The 12,172-nt window shown below is 44.6% G+C and overlaps 1 protein-coding gene across 1 annotated transcript; it reads right to left on the reverse strand.

Annotated features, from left to right (window-relative positions):
- Positions 1 to 667: 667 nt before the first annotated feature.
- On the reverse strand, positions 668 to 4,256 carry LOC311042931 (putative G-protein coupled receptor 21). Its single transcript, XM_084054033.1, has one exon. It carries the CDS (start codon positions 4,024 to 4,026, stop codon positions 2,956 to 2,958), a length of 1,071 nt encoding a protein of 356 aa, XP_083910159.1. The 5' UTR covers positions 4,027 to 4,256; the 3' UTR covers positions 668 to 2,955.
- Positions 4,257 to 12,172: the final 7,916 nt, after the last annotated feature.

The following is a 12,172-nucleotide window of genomic DNA, read 5'->3' on the forward strand; positions in this document are numbered from 1 at the left end:
TATTGATTACATTTTAAAATAATCTGTATTCTGAGAGAAATTACATTTTGAAAGTAACGTTCCCATCCTTAACCAGATAGCACATGCAAGTGCAGTAGTACTGTGTATAAAACGACTCTGTCAGGGAAGCCCTTTTAGTGTAATATCTTTCTATTATTGATATATATCATTGGAGAAAGACAGAGGATTGTATTGCACTGACTCTCGGTGTAAAGCAGCATAGCACTACTGTCACAGAAAAAAGACACAGACAAAACTGTTATATTGACTGGACTGGATTTCTTGTGCACACTGCCAGTTCACCACAAAAGTACCAGTTTCACATGTTATACTCAAAATATTCAACTTAAAATTTCTAAGGGCTCTGATCGAGCTGAAACCTTCCCCAAAATGTGGAGTTATACGTCATAGATGTGTCACAGATGACAATCATAGATGACTGACATCACAGGCTGAACACATGAAGGACAGGATATTAGACATGTCAAAAGTTGAGATTATCTCCACGCACTTTTGTTAAGGAAAGAATATATCCGAGAAGAAACATGTTCCTTTGAACTACTGTACATGGTCATTTCTGGAGCAGGGCAATCAAAATACTGCCATTAGCACCTCAGTAACCCTATAAGAATGTACCTATTTAACCACTTAAGCCCTATTTTACTGCAAAAATAACCAATCTTCAAGCTCTTTTTGAAAATTTTCACATGCCCAAAATAGGGATGCCAGGTTGAAAGTGGTTAAATATGAAGGTTCCAATAAAAGGATTTAGCCACTGCATCACATCAGTAGCATAATCAAACAATTGGGTACCTAGATGTCACACTTTCTAAAACAGAATCATGCAATAAACTTCACTTCTTCATAACAGATACTGTATACATTGAAATACTATTGCATAGCATTTTCTTTTTTTCGGGGGCTTAGGGGTTGTATGCGAGCGCATCAAACATTTTACATGACTGCTCAGATAAATAAATTCCTATTTATGCTGTATGTTAAATGACCATTTGACATTTTACTCCTTGTTTGGTATATACATTGGCCTGATAGGCTGGGCTCTTGCAGGCCGATGTATGTGTGGAAGCAACAAGATCGAGCTGCTTCCACACCTTTAACCTTTTACACTATGTACATGATGTAGTGTGTACAGTATACATTTATGCCCCATGCTGCAATGCATTATGCCCAAACACTCCTGGCGTAAAACATTTTGGATACCCGGAAGTCTAATTGACATAGGTGTTGAAACCCACAAAGAGCTTACTTAGCCTCTGTTTAAATATTTAAACTGCAAAGTATATTTACATGTCTTACAGCATGTCAGTAAACCACAGGACGTCCTCTGACCCTTAAGCTAAGAGGTGGCTCTTATGAAAGACAAGCCGCTGCTTCCTCCATTTTACACTGTTCTGAACAGCAATGAATAATCAGGTCATATGAGAGAAAAGCAAGAACTATTGTAGCATACAACGTGTATTTAGGTCTTGTGGATACTTAAGCCTGAGTTATGCTTACTTTTGGTACAAGATACCCTAAATATAACTCAAGTTTAACAATCACAACTATTACAGAGAGACATAGGAAGGTCGTCACTGATTTCTTATCATTGCTGTAAAATATTTCTGCTATCTCAAGACAAGCAGAAAGGCAACAGCTCAGAGGCCTAAAGACTAATTCATACTTCGTAGCAGGACCCTTTCGACAAGTGTCGCAATCTTTGTATTTAAAATTTTCATTAATTTAAAAATGTTCAGAAGTATGAATTAACTTTAACAAATAACTGGTGATAAACCTGAGACACACAGAGAATAAAACTCTCTGAATAAAAACTATTTCTCCTTCTTGCTGAGGACGCATGCTGTCTTCTGGTCACGTCATTCCTAGTGGGCATTTCCGCGGCCTTCTTGGAAAATAAAGTTTATTCCTAAATCAGTTTTTGTGTGTGTGTGTGTGTGTGTGTGTGTGTGTGTGTGTGTGTGTGTGTGTGTGTGGGTGTGTGTGTGTGTGTGTGTGTGTGTGTGTGTGTGTGTGTGTGTGTGTGTGTGTGTGTCTGTGTGTGTGTGTGTGTGTGTGTGTGTGTGTGTGTGTGTGTGTGTGTGTGTGTGTGTGTGTGTGTGTGTGTGTGTGTGTGTGTGTGTGTGTGTGTGTGTGAAAATCTAGACTATGTAAACACTATTGGAGCCTGCATCTAGATTAAATACACATAAGTGTCAGAATAAACCTCGAACCTTTCTCCGGGTAACGGACTGGAGACCAATCCTCCTTAAATCTTGTTTTTTGTTAACAACTTAATAACACATATGGTTCCCTAAGCAACCGGATCAGTAGTGTATTTCAAGTGTTTCTCAATAAATGTTTTGCATCACTAAACTACCCTAAAAGAACCAAGACAATAACAAATCTTCAGTCTTGAAAAGACTTTTAAACAATTTAGTTTTTGCATTTCAATTGACTGCACAACACATGTTGTATTGCACACGTCTTTTCTGTATTTGGGGTCCTTGAGTGAGTGCAGGTGCACTGGTGCCTCAAAACCAACATAAATAATAGTCAGTGCATTAATCCCTCGAAATGAACACCCTTTTTAGTGTGCATCATATTCCTTCTATTAAATATGTTAATCGTCTAGTTAGCGACTATATCTTCACTCCTTGTCCTTGCACCATGATCTAAAACAAACGTGAAAGTTCATCGGCACACTGAAGAACGTTCCAGAAAATAACTGGAGTAACTTCACAGACTCCTTCTCCAAGCTGCCTCTATGACAGGACAGCGCTGTCAGGCATCTACACAGGCACCTCTCTGTGCCTCACACAGGGGTCCTCAACACATCTTAGTGTGGGACCAAAAAGACCTGTGTCATGCTATGCAACTCAAAGCGAAGCACACGCACAGAGTGCAGAACATAATGCCTCGGAACCAAATCAAACTGTAGCCCTCCTAGGTTTGCAGTCACACCTGGCATCTGGTACGGTCTGGAGGAGGGCCAGTGGGAGATGGAGCCTTCTTTGCCTCCGTGCAGCCGAGACAGGAGGGAAGTAGGGGACTGAAGAGACGACCCAGACCTTTGCGGAACACGCTATTGGACAGGCTGTAGATGACACAGTTACAGAAGCTGTTGCTGATTGCCAACCAGGTCGTCAGGAATGAGGCCACTTTGTGGTGATAGAGCCCCGCGCTCTCCAGCAAAAAGTAGATGATGTATGGCATCCACAGCACATAGAACACACTGGTGATGCGGAAGAGAACCATGGCGTAGCGTTTGTCCGGACAGCCCTCGTTTGAACGCCTCCTCTCGCCCTCCATCTGCGAGCTGAAGCGGGCATGGCGTTGGGTGATCTCCCTCGTGTGCTGCCGGCAGATCCGGAATATACTCCCATAGGTGAAGCAGACGGTTAACGCCGCGGGCGCGTACAGCAGCGCCACGATGAACGTGCTAAAGGCCGGGTTGGTCTGCCACGACATGGCGCACCACTTGAACGTGTCCCCGTGGTAGCCGGGTTTCCCCCAGCCAAAGAACGACGGTAGGAAGATCAAGGCAGAGTAAACCCAAATGAGCACGATGCACACCCTCAGCCGGCACGGAGTCACCAGCGTGCCGTAGGACAGCGGGCGTGTGATGGCGATGTAGCGGTCGACGCTGATGCACGCCAGCGAGGCCATGGAGACGCTCTTCAGCACTGAGACCATGTAGCCGAACGCCTTGCACGTGAGCTCCTCGTTCAGGCCCCGGAGGTAATGGAGGAGGGACAGGGAGGGAACCAGGCAGCTGACCCCCACGAATAGGTCCGCGTACGCCATGGTCTGGATGAAGTGGCTGGTGGTGTGGTGGTGGAGCAGCGGCGCACAGTGGAAGACGAAGATGACCACCAGGTTTCCCGTGATGATGAGCACGGTGAGGAAGAGGATGATGGAAACCTCCAGCACACACGTGTCCAGGCTGTGAGAGTAGCCAACGGAGCCCAGCAGACAGAACAGCAGGGGGGAGCTACTTTGGTTCACATCTGTGGAAGAAGAGTTCATGTTTGGACTGACTGGAGGGTGGTGGGGAAGGGGACGGAGAGAGAGAGAGAGAGGGGGGGTGCTTTTCAGTTCAACACGGCCATCGCAACTCTCTCTATTCCCATCCTGCGTCTTGTGCCTTTAACAAATAGTGCCAAGAGCATCCACTGTATTTTTTACTGTGAGTAGGTAATGTGGCAGTCTTCCAAGTGGTAGTAATCCATAGTTGTGTACCAAGGAAGGTAAATAAAACCAATCCACCTCCGCACTTTGCAGCCGTGTAGAAAAAGGTGTGTGTATGTGCGTGTGTGCGTGTGTGTGTGTGAGTGAGTGAGTGAGTGAGTGAGTGTGTACGTGCGTGCATGTGTGAGTGCGTGTGTGTGTGTGTGTGTGTGTGTGTGTGTGTGTGTGTGTGTGTGTGTGTGTGTGTGTGTGTGTGTGTGTGTGTGTGTGTGTGTGTGTGTGTGTGTGTGTGTGTGTGTGTGAGCTTAAGAGAGAAAAGAACCCTTCCCAGTGTACACCATGGGTCATTGGTTTGTACCACACACAAATAACTGCAGTGCAAACCGTCCCCTCACTATTGACAGTACACCCCCCTGCCCCCCCACCGTCACTGCCAAACACTGAGGTAAGCAAACCCTAAGCTTGCACACAAGCAACTAACACAATATCCAGCCGTCCACTTTTGTTCCCCTAGCACCGGTAGAAACAGGGGAGTACGCCAAGATCCCCAGCAGTCCCGGTCCAGCACTCCTCCGTGCAAACACAGCAGAACAGCTGACGGCGCCTTATCGGACGAAAACTCGGCATTGGTGCACAATCCACATGCAGGGTCATTGGAAACGCTTGTAGAAGTAGCTGAACACATCCAGGGTCCACACAGTCCACCATCCACAGTTCAAATGAGAGCCAAAGCGTGTAGTTATCTGGTAGGCAGATCCAAAACCCCCCCCAGGCATTTACAGAGACAGATAGAGAGGAGATGAGTTGAGAGAAGCAAACATCCAGAGGTGATGGATATTGTCGACTGGAGCTCGGTCTGTAATTCTAAGCTTCTCGTGTGCCTGCGAGGCTGCCGGCTGAGTTCCTCTCTGTGTGTGTGTGTGTGTGTGTGTGTGAGTGAGTGGGTGGGTGTGTGTGTGTGTGGGGTGGGTGGGGAGGGGTGGGTGGGTGTGGGCGTGTGAGTGTGGGGGTGTGTGAGGGTGGGTGTGTGTATGGAGTGAGACAGCGAGAGAGAGGAGATTAGGGAGAGAGCCAGTCACTGTACCGGCGCTAGATCCACTCCACTGCTGTACTAGGGGCTCCAGTGATGATGCAGCGCTCACTGCTGCCTGCTGCTGCCCTCTCCTCCCCCTGCTGTCTCTGTGTCTCTCCTCTCGCTCTCTCTTTCTCACACACACGCACACACACACACACACACACACACACACACACACACACACACACACACACACACACACACACACACACTCCTATCTCTCACATACTGTACATAATATGACCCCCTCTTGTATTCTTCCCTTTCTTTCAATTTTCTCTTTCTCACTATAACTGTATCCCTCCTTTATTTACCCCCCCCCCCTCCCCACCACCCCTTCTTCTATCTTTCCCTTTTCCCCTGCAGCAACAGTCACGGAGGTGGCTCCTCCTCCTCCCCATCTATCAGCCAGTTAGTAGCAGAGCAGGACCGTCTCTCGGAGCAGCCGGTGCACACCCACCCACGTGCGCACACAGCCTCCCCCAGTATGCTCCCATCATCACATATGAACTGTACGCGTGCAAATGCACCATTACTGCCAGCCAACCACGGTTGCACACACGTGCACTGTACAGAAGAAGCACAGCAGGGGATCTTCTCACAAATGGACACACATGCGCACATGCGCACACACACACACACACACACACACACACACACACACACACACTAATGGATGAATAGGAAAGCGTGACTGGATGAATAGGAAAGGATGAGGTGATGTAGATAGTAAAGAAGTGGCAGGAGGGGGAAGCCTGCATGGAGAAAGGACGGCTGTGCATTTTCTCTTTCCAATTCTCGTGCACACACAAGCTACCTGCTGCTCATTAAAATGCATGATCAGACTCCAGATGCCAGATTTACCACCGGCCAAGGAGATCCTACGGTACCTACCGTGAAGACTTTGCAAAACGAACCACCTGACTTGTGAAAAAGGCACAAAAAGCTACTTTAAAGGGATAGTTCACCCAAAAAAAAAAATCTATCGATTAGTCACCCCATGAAGACTTGAATTCATGGATATTTTTTTGTTTTTGTTGCATTCCTAAGCCAATAATTTGATGACCAGCGGACAGGTAGGCAGCGGTTCCGATAGGAGACACAAAGGAGACTCTTTGTGTCTCCTACCGGAACCGCTGCTGGTCATCAAATTATTGGCTTAATGAGACAAAAACAAAGATATGATTAACTTTTGGCTCAAAAAGGTCAAAGGTCAAGATCACAATCAAGGTGAAGGTCATAATTAGCTAATTTAGTCATGTCTCAGGAACAGAGAGCGACATAGAAGCAATGTTGGTACAAGCAGTGTATGAAACCCCAAATGCATTTCTTATTTTCTTTAGGTGTGTTTTTAATTTCCTTTGGTGGTCTTAGAGCAGTGATTGTGAACCCATAATAGTTGTCTGATATTGTCTGATACTAACTTTACTGTTGACAGGAGAGACATACCAGCCCTAAAGAGTCTATAGATTAGGTTAACTATGGGTGCAGACTGTCCCGACTGTGCAATTTATTTACCCTAACCCTATTTATTTTGTTTGATCCAACAGAAACAACCTAAACTAGAAAATGTGCTCCTCGGAGCACAGGTCTCCGCCAGGCGAGGTGGTAAAAGAAAGTACCGTTCCTGATTAATTCTGTCTTACCTATTTATATTACATATTGTGATGTCACGTGAAGCTTGACCAATGTTAAGTGTTCACAGACGGGGACACACACACACACACACACACACACACGGACGGACGGAGGGTAAAACATACTGTCCACCATGCCTTCGGCCTGGCGGAGACAATAAATGCATGAGGTAAACCTAAAGCATGTGTCTTCTTTATTACACAAATGACTGCTCAGGACATGACATGACAACAGCCTAACCTTAGGTCAACTCCTTAAACATTCACATCTACAGTATTAACTCTGAAAACACAGAACCAAACCAATTGTCACATTAGAGGTGTCCCATCATTAACTTACACACTGTACAATACATCACAGGCATAGACTCCGATACCATGGGGGCGTCGGGTCCTAAGCCCCCAGCCGAAATGATCAGCCCCCACATGAATCTCAAATGTCGGGGCTCAAATTAATTACCATTACTATGGCGGGGCGCAGCTCTGAAGGTGCAAATGCCGCTGCGTGCCCACGAGAGAGCCGGCAACGCGCCGTTAACAGCTAGAACAATAGCCCAGACAGAGTGATAAAGGAGATTCATTGGCCAGAGGAATTTAATCATCAACCCCCCCCCAATCCTTGAGGTTTATCAAGTTACATAGCCCACCTACTACTGACTGGGACCCTACAGACTATGTGATAACTTGGCTGAGAGATCCCATCGGGGCTAGTGGAGGTCAAGTTCAGCCCCCATGAACAGGTACTAAAAGTATTCCACTACGTAAATTACCCAATAACTAGAAATGCATGTCAGTCTTAACTAAATACACTGAAAAGAAAATAAGACAGGGTTTAAAAGCGGTGAATCTCTGACATCATACGGTTAACGTCAAATTGATTGATACTGGCCTCCAAGAACGGCTCCAGTTAGATTAAGTCCAGTCACACATGCCTTTGCCTTAGCCTCACAGGCTATTATCGGGGAAGAACAGAGCAAGCATTGAAAGACTTTTTTGCAATGTTTCACTAAATAACACAACATTGGTACGGGCGGCTTTGTAGGAAGACTGTCAGCCATTATGTTTACTTCTGAATTAACGGTCGGTGATCACACATCTGCTGACATTATGGGGCATCACCCAGAGCATAGTGAACAAGCAGAGAGCTGTCTGACGCCCTGTAGGTAGTGTAAACATCCACCCACATCTTGTGCCCCCACGTCACTGGGGAACGGTACATGACCTAGAGTAAATATTGGAGGGCAGCTGGCTGTGAGCTGCTTGTGACCTGCAGGAGCTTGCGGGTTTGAATTCTAGTTGGAAAGATGGGAACCTTCCTCCCCCCTCGCTTGGCTACTGGTACCTGACCCAAGTGCCCCAACTGTTTCATTGGCCAAATAACAGCCAATATCCATGGTTAAATAAAGGTTAAGGTGCATGTGGCAAGATGCGGTAGAGGTAGGAGTTGACCTAATTTCCTGCCTCCGCCACAACTCAAGCTGCGGCGGAAAGGTCACCACTACTGCAGTTGTAAAATAACGCAGGGCTGAAATGAATGGAGAATGAATGCAAGGATAATACATCATTGTGTTATAAAGTCGAGGGTAATAGGGAACCTGTATTCTCATAGAGTGCTATATATAGTACTTCAATTGTCATATTACACACAGAATTCTTAATTTATTTTCTTATTTATGTCCTTCTTTGACACATTATTGCAGGGATCAAACATGCATGTATGCTTCTATACCCAGAGCAACCTCTCTAACCACCAGAGAACCCTTGCCTGCTCATCTGCTCCATTCACGACCCTGTGTGTGCACTCATGCGAAATTCACATATTCATTCATCATTCATATAGCGCTGCATCGCGTTGTGAACATGTAGATCTGATGTTTTCACTGTAATCCGCCATTGCAAGGAAATGGTCGCTTTGCGTCCACATGTTGACCCTCTGGAGGCTTGACAAAATTAAATTAACCCCCGGCCACATGCTTGATTAGGAAAGGCCTGCCTGGTGCCACAGCCAATTAATTTTATAGCAAGAGTCTGGATCTTGGCTTCGGTCTACTCTCTGTCAGATGTACAACTGGTGGAATGGTGGACCCTTGTGACATGAGGATGTGGCCTATTAGCTTCAGAACACCACAAGACGTCATTAAGTGTCATAGCGCTCAAGCACAGGAGGACACATTGTCAACAACAGCACTCGTTATACGACACTATTTATATGGAATTTTGAAAGTCAACATAAAAAAACACAAGCGTCACGGGTCACACAAGCTTAACCACTTTAGCCCTGGCATCTCTATTTTGGGCATGCCATTATAGCGAAATTTTCAAAAATGTTATTTTGTATAATGTATGATTAAGGTCATCAGTGATAAGACTAGCTACAGGGAGCAATTGTGAGTTGAGTTGGTGTAGATGTGTTCCCGAGCAGTCAAAGCTGTTCATAAAAGAGTTGTTCCTAAAAAGTTGTTGGTCATGACTTCTCCCCATGGAAGTCAAATCCTGCCGGTCATCACAATATTTGTGGACTGGCTGGGTAAAAGTGAATACCACACCCCCGCCAGCACAGACAATTTGAGACAAACTAGGCTAACTATAACATTTCTTCTCGGCAAATCTTGGCAAACAGGGGCTGTACAGAAAGCTTTTTTTTGTTGTTGCCAGTAATACTTCTGTACTTTGTGACTGTGCCTTGAACTGAAAAGTTTAGAATAATATTTTAAACTTTTCAGTAAATATTATTTAAACTTTTATGCATGTCTAAAAACCACTACGAGAACTGTGATGTGGGCAAGAGTAGCGCATGTCAGGCGCACTGCATAGGAAAATAATGATTTGAACACATTTCTACCGACGTCTCAGTGTGACAGCCACCTAATATGCGTAGCATATTCCAGCCGAACTTGAACTTCCTTCAGTTTCAGCAGGCAAATACCTACAAAATGATGTAATTCATTCAGAACTTCTGGAGGGCCTGCTCAGAAATGTATTCTGCTGTTCTGCGCCTCCGAGAGTATAGTTTGGCTATTGTGATTGGTTAGACGTTGGTCAGACGTTCAAGGTGGGTGTGATATATTTAGTTTTGTTTCAGCCTGGCTTCATTCTGCCAGCAGTAAAAGAGAGTGAAAGCAGTTTTTACGTTTTTGAAGAGACGTTATTTTAAAGAGACATTGGATGAGGAGAGGTACTAGTCTCACAAACCAACCTCCAGGAGGAACTGCTCTGAAATCCCTCTCTTGTGGCCATGTATAAACACAACCTGTCGCAAAAAGTAGCAAAACCTACAACACAATACAATTTTGTCAGCAAGAGTGCCATATACAACTAATACAATTAAGCCCCCCAGACCCCCACACAAGAGTAGACCCCCCCCCCCCCACCACACACACACATAATTGAGTGTTCTAGAAATACACCCCGACATAACAGTGTGGCATACATGTACATGGCCATAAGCCTACCTGTACTTGGCTGCCTCCCACCATCTCATCTCCTTCAATGACATGAACAAAGTCACAGCAGTGAACTGCCAAATTCATTCTCACTCAATTGCGACTAAAATAACTCTTTAGTAGCGCTACAACGTGACTGATAGTTTCAAAAATACACAGTAATCACAGTAATCCAGACACAGAGTAAAACTGAAGCCAAATATAAACAGCAATCATGAACGTAGTACCACACACAAATGCTTGCCTGTCACTGCTTCTGTTGTCTTGTTGTTGTCTTCAAGCCTGATTTATACGAAACACCTTTGTACGAAGGAGTATAGGCATTAGCTATAAAATGCTGTTCATTTTTACTGCTCAATATGATTAGATTATGTTTTTCACCCGCTCGTGTGTGTGTGTGTGTGTGTGTGTGTGTGTGTGTGTGTGTGTGTGTGGCTAGTATTGTTGTGTACATCTAAGAATGCCAGCAGCTCTTATGCTGCGTTCACACCGGCAGACACAAAAGATACAAAGACACAAAGCTACACAACATATTTGTCGCTCTGTAGCTGTAGCAGCTACAAGCGTTGGATGTATCTTTGTATCTTCGTGTCGCTGGCGTCCATTGAAAAAGAATGATAGCCTGCATCTTTGTATCTGCCAGTGTGAACGCAGCATTAGCCATTTAAAACCTCTGAATGTTCCCCCCAGAATAGGGATGCTAGGGTACCAGCTGGTTAGTGGATGGTGGATAGTCGGTCGGTTGGTCCGTCCGTCCAGATTCATCACTTTGGTCCCAATCAACAAATCTCAAAAACTACTGTCTGGGTTGCCATGTAATTGTCTGTGCACTTTCACGCTGCTAGGATGATTGCTCCTATACATATTTTAGAGACACAATGGCCTTTGCTCTTGTGCCACCATAAGGCCAACTTTTCCACTACCATTAGGAAGATTATTCCAAGATGTCTGGAAGTTTTCTGGAGTTTTTAGTTGCCACTGTCGCAAAATTGCTTGCTCAGGGTGGGACTGTCGGGTCTCTTCTCTACATGTAAAGTGTCTTGAGATAACTTGTTGTGATTTGACACTTTAATAGAATTGGAAGAAAAATGCCTATATGAACAAGAGAAACAACAGGATACATAATCCCAGTATTAGGGCAGGTTAATATATGCTGATTGAAACTGTTTAAAGTATAGAGTGCTGAATAACACAATGTACGTGGCTTCAAATACGTTTAAATAATACGTGCACAGAGACACAGTGTACATTAGGCTGTTCTTTGAACCCTTCATAACAACATAAAGATATTCCATTGTTTAAATAGAGGGCTTTAGATTAGATGGCTCCCCATGGTGATGGAACTACAGTTTTCACTAATTGTCCCCAGGAATATTCACATGCAAATACATATGGCTGGGAATCCAGGCTTAGAAAATGCAATATGCAACTCTCTCTCTTTCACACACTCATACATTGGGGAATATATATATATATATATATATATATATATATATATATATATATATATATATATATATATATATATATATATATATATATATAGTGGACTCATGCAAATGCACAAACACACATACTAAACACACTTGCCACACACAATGAAACAGGCAGAGTCACAGAGACACAAGTGCCACAAACTGTAAATGGTGGAAAGCCCCTGAGTGTGCTGTGCTAATTGCCACAGCTGGTAGATGTGGTCTAATTTTAGAATAATTTCTAATTAAATTCAACAGCCTCTTGGAATTAATCTCAAGGTTCTGATTAAGAACAATGCCTTGTGCTCAATGGGATGGAGTGGGTTGGAAGCGGAGCTGGGGTTTAGCATTCCC

This window comes from Gymnoscopelus microlampas (assembly GCF_963454915.1).
Source record: "Gymnoscopelus microlampas genome assembly, chromosome: 4".
NCBI classification, from domain to species: Eukaryota; Metazoa; Chordata; class Actinopteri; order Myctophiformes; family Myctophidae; genus Gymnoscopelus; species Gymnoscopelus microlampas.